Source organism: Terrapene carolina, unplaced genomic scaffold, assembly GCF_002925995.2.
Source record: "Terrapene carolina triunguis isolate 2854851 unplaced genomic scaffold, T_m_triunguis-2.0 Scaffold517, whole genome shotgun sequence".
Lineage (NCBI taxonomy): Eukaryota > Metazoa > Chordata > Testudines > Emydidae > Terrapene > Terrapene triunguis.
In genome coordinates this window covers 4,209,341-4,214,122 of record NW_020664868.1, presented here as the reverse complement: position 1 = coordinate 4,214,122, position 4,782 = coordinate 4,209,341, and the positions used below count along the sequence as shown (strand labels likewise).

Here is a 4,782-nt window from a genome sequence, read left to right as displayed (position 1 = left end):
GGAAACCCTTGAGAAAGAGGAGAGGGATGGAACCAGGAATCCTGAGGAGGGTTGGGGAGTGTTTGGGGGGGTCCTTCCCTGGGGAAGGCGAGGGGGTTAAGCTCCTGCAGAAGAGCTTGGGAGCGGGTGGGGTCGGATTCCAGACAGAGGGAAGCGCCTCCACTGCGGGGGTGCTTGGAGACCCCAGTGCTCATGCGCTGTGAGGGATGCAGACAGAAAGAGTTTAGGACAGCGTGAGCTGTTTAGCCCCAGTGAAGGCCAAACATGGCAGCCACAGGCATCTGTGCTGTTCACTTTGGGCATCCGCCCCATGCTGTTGCTTTCAAACAGCTGCACAAACAAGCTACGCAATCAACCCCTGCCGCATTCTGTGTTGGTGCTGGGTGCCCGGCAGCCGAACCGGTGCAGCGGAGATGTTCTTGCAGTGAGTCTTTCTACTGCGCTTCTCTGACATGCCCTCCAGTGCAAATATTTGTGCAGCAGCAATTGGGATGCAAACTGCAGGCGGGGGGTGGGGGAGGTGCTGACTTTAGACCTCTGAGCTTTTAGTTGACCGTAAGGGTGTTGGAGATGTGAGGGAACTGGGCCCATTCCCAGAGAGATCTTGGCAGTTGGGGCCAGACTGTGGTATCAGTTACTGAGCCTGACCAATCAAAGTACATTCAATGATGCAGCATCCTTGTGGGTGTTTGCAGCGTGTGTTAATGGGCGGACTTCAGCTTCTCACACAGGACGGTGGGCGAGCATCATACAGACAGACAAGATGACTGTACACCTGAATTTAGCATCTTAGCTGAAATTGGGAGCACTGAGGTTCTCGATCTATCCCTAGGGCAACTAAGGGAGGCTGTGTGGAGACTGGCACTTACATGGCTGGCGCTCTTCCACGTCAGAGCCCTCGCTGTGCCAGTTCTCTCTCGATTCTCTCAGGGGAGGGGCAGGGAAAGCAGAGCCGCTTGAAAGGGGAAAGGTTTGGCCTTCTTTAAAAGGCTTGTTTGGGATCTTGTGTGGGTTGAAGAGGGTGCCGGGAAGTGTTGTGGAGAGGCCTTCTGGGGGTTAGATGTAATTGGGGTCCTCTCTAGGGGTTGTGTAAGCAGTTAGGAAACTGTTCGAATCTTTACTGCAATGTGATAACATCACTGGAGATGCAGATGGAAATGGCGTGAGAGCAATTGGCCGCTTAAGGCAGACTGAACGGCTGACTGGGAAGGGGACGTGTGTTAGAGTTAGGCAAAGCTGGTCGTAATCCCTGTCGCAGGCACGTCAAAAGTGGTCATGATTGGGCAGGAAAGCGGGGTCTAGTGCTTAGAGCAGGAAGAAGCCGAGAATTGGGATTCCTGGGTTCCATCCCCCAGCTCTGGGAGGGGAGAGGGGTCTAGTGGTTAGAGCAGGAAGGGGCTGAGAGTTGCGATTTCTGGGTTCTGTTACTGGCTCTGTCACTTCTTGACACTGAGAAAAATCACTTCCCGTCTTTGCCTGAATTTCCTCATCTGTAAAATCAGCCGGATGGTACTGACCCGGGAGGTAGTGGCTGGGCCTCAGTAACCAATGTCTGTCCACACTCTGAGTCCCTTGGCAGTAGGGCGCTGCAGGAGGGAGGGGATTAGCTGTCCTGAACGGTTATTGATTTCAGTTGCTTCCCTTGGGGATCCTACCCCGAATAAGAGCAGCGATATCCCCTGTTCCTGCCAGCACCTCGCAGCGTGTTCTACATGCAGCGTGCTGGATCCTATACGGTTCAGGGTCCCAGTTGCTCTCTAGATCACGGGTTCTCAACCTTTTTCTTTCTGAGGCCCTCTCCCCCCACCCCCCCCCCACCCCGCCCAACATGCTATAAAAACTCCACAGCCCACCTATGCCACAACAACTTTTTCTGCATATACAAGTCCGGGCTGCCGTTAGGGGGTAGTGAAGCTAAGTTGCTGAGGCTTCAGGTGGCGGGGCTCAGAGCCCAGGGCTTCAGCTTTCTGTTCTGGGCCCCAGTGAGTCTAACGCTGGCCCTGCTTGGTGGATCCCCTAAAATCTGCTAGCGGTCCCCCAGGTGGCCCCGAACCCCTGCTCTAGATCCACTCCTGCAAAGCGTGTAGGGTTCCGGGGGGGATGTAACTGACATTTCCTCTTTCAAAGCCAGCGGCTTCTCACCCCTCCTGGTGTTGTTGAATTCCAGTCCCTCGATCTGAACAAGCCTATCGACAAGCGCATCTACAAAGGCACGCAGCCCACCTGCCATGACTTCAACCAGTTCACGGCCGCCACTGACAGCATTTCGCTGCTGGTGGGCTTCTCCGCCGGCCAGGTCCAGTACCTGGATCTCATCAAGAAGGACACCAGCAAGTTGTTCAATGAGGAGGTGAGATCCCCGCTGCTAACGAGCCTTTTTGCTCCCTCATTAGCCCGGGCAGGATTTCATTCAGCCCTCCGGAGCCGATGGGTCTTGTGACTCCCCACCGTCCTGTTCAGAGCCCGGCTGTGCTAGTCCCCAGATTGGCCGCTAGGGGACGCCAGAGAGCAGTGCAAGGTTTCCCACGCTCCTGGCACTGTGTCACATTTCACAAGCTAAGCAGGGTCTGGCTGGGCCAGAGTTTGGGGGAGGCTCTGTTAGGCAGTTCTCTTCCCTCTGATTGGTTACTGAGCCCTGTGTGTTTCTAGGGGTCACTGGGCGCTCATGGGGAGCCTGTCATTATAAACCATCCTCTGAGGGCGTTAACGTTCTGTCTGTTACCTGAAATAATCCCGGTAGCAGCAGCGACCAGAGCGGGACTTCACAGCTGCTCTTGTTTGCATGGGTGATGTACTTTGCTGTGGGGGTTTGTGCCTGACTCTCAGCTAGCAAAACACTCCCCTGCTGCCGCCTGGGCCTGCTAAAGGCTTCCTGCCGTAGCTGTTTGTTTTTTAGCTGCAGCGGTTTTCAAACGAGGCTGCGGTTTGCGCGGGGAAGGGTTAATGGTGAGGCAGAGGGCTGGGAGCAGGCTACAGGCCCTTCCACCTGGAGGTTCCTGGTTCAGGTCCAGCCCAGCGTGGGACGCAGTTGCCATCTGTCCCTTGGTCTGTATGCAACAAGTTGGGGGAGTTCTCAGTCTAGGGCCCAGCAGGCCACGGCACAAGCCACTGTCCCAACCAGCTCCAGTGGAACGGTCAAGGAGTGGACCAGCCCCAGACCTGACTTCCCCTCTCTGCCCTGGGGAAGGTCTCCTCAGTCTGATCCCTGCTCTCTGTTTCCCATTGCCCCAGCGGCTCATCGACAAGACGAAGGTGACCTACCTGAAGTGGATCCCGGAGACAGAGAGCCTCTTCCTGGCCTCCCACGCCAGCGGGCACCTGTACCTGTACAACGTGGAGCACCCGTGTGGCTCCGCCTCGCCCCAGTACACCCTCCTCAAGCAGGGCGAGGGCTTTGCCGTCTACGCCTGCAAGAGCAAAAGCGCCCGCAACCCGCTGGTGAAGTGGGCGGTGGGCGAGGGGGCCCTCAACGAGTTCGCCTTCTCGCCCGACGGCCGCTACCTGGCCTGCGTCAGCCAGGACGGCTGCCTCCGCGTCTTCCACTTCGACTCCATGCTGCTGCAGGGCATGATGAAGAGCTACTTCGGGGGGTTGCTGTGCGTCTGCTGGAGCCCCGACGGGCGCTACATCGTCACCGGCGGCGAGGACGACCTGGTGACTGTCTGGTCCTTTGCCGAGGGCCGGGTCATCGCCAGGGGGCACGGGCACAAGTCCTGGGTCAACGCGGTGGCCTTCGACCCCTACACCAGCAGCGTGGAGGAGGAGGAGCCGCCGGAGCTGAGCGGCAGCGACGAGGAGCCGCAGGAGCCGGCCCACTTTGGCCGGGTGCGGACTAGCAGCACCCTGTCCCGCCTCTCCAAGCACAGCACCAAGAGCTCCCCCTCGGTGACCTACCGCTTCGGCTCGGCCGGGCAGGACACTCAGTTCTGCCTGTGGGACCTGACGGAGGACGTGCTGTACCCCCACCACCCGCTCTCCCGGGCCCGGACTCTCACCAACACCTTCAGCACCGGCATCCCCTCCTCGGTGAGCGGCGGGAGCAACCTGGCTGGGGAGCCGGGGGGCAGCAGCGGTGGGTCCATCCTGCCCCGCTCGCTCTCGCGCTCCAACAGCCTGCCCCACCCGGCCGTCACCGGTGCCGCCAAGAGCCACGTGACGGACAGCGCTGTGCCCTTCAGCATCGGCAAGTTCGCCACGCTCACCCTGCAGGAGCGCCGGGACAAGACCGCCGAGAAGGAGCACAAGCGCTACCACAGCCTGGGCAACATCAGCAAGAGCAACGACAAGCTCAACGGGGCGCCCCGGAGCAAGCTGGACACGGCCAAGGTCCTGGGCACGGCCCTCTGCCCCCGCATCAACGAAGTGCCCCTGCTGGAGCCCCTGGTCTGCAAGAAGATCGCCCACGAGCGGCTGACGGTGCTGCTCTTCCTGGAGGACTGCATCATCACCGCCTGCCAGGAGGGGCTCATCTGCACCTGGGCCAGGCCTGGCAAAGCCGTAAGTACAGCTGCCGGAGATTGCAGGGCTGCCCTGGGAAGTGGGAGGCCTGCACGTACGGATCCCAGAGCGGCCAAGGCTTCTGCTTCCCCTCTGGCGGGCTCCTCCAAAGCCACTGGAGCCCTGCAGCCCATGGGGAATGGCTGGGGGACCACCCAGGGGCAGCGCTCTGGGCAGAGGGGAGGGAAGTGGGAAAGGCTGTTGTACTCAGGAGGGCATTTGGCGCAGCAGCTAAGAAATTAGGGAGTGGGGTCGGGACCCCTGGGGTCTAGTCCCGGCTCTGGG

The 4,782-nt window shown here is 59.5% G+C and overlaps 1 protein-coding gene across 1 annotated transcript in view; it reads left to right on the top strand.

The window, feature by feature from the left end:
* The first annotated feature begins 410 nt into the window (after positions 1–410).
* Positions 411–4,782, top strand: part of DMWD (DM1 locus, WD repeat containing) — an 8,765-nt gene continuing 4,393 nt past the window's right edge. The window contains 4 exon segments of the mRNA XM_026658897.2: positions 411–1,685; positions 1,687–1,754; positions 2,058–2,350; positions 3,232–4,497. Coding sequence (XP_026514682.1) covers positions 1,549–1,685; positions 1,687–1,754; positions 2,058–2,350; positions 3,232–4,497 — 1,764 coding nt within the window. The 5' untranslated portion in view covers positions 411–1,548.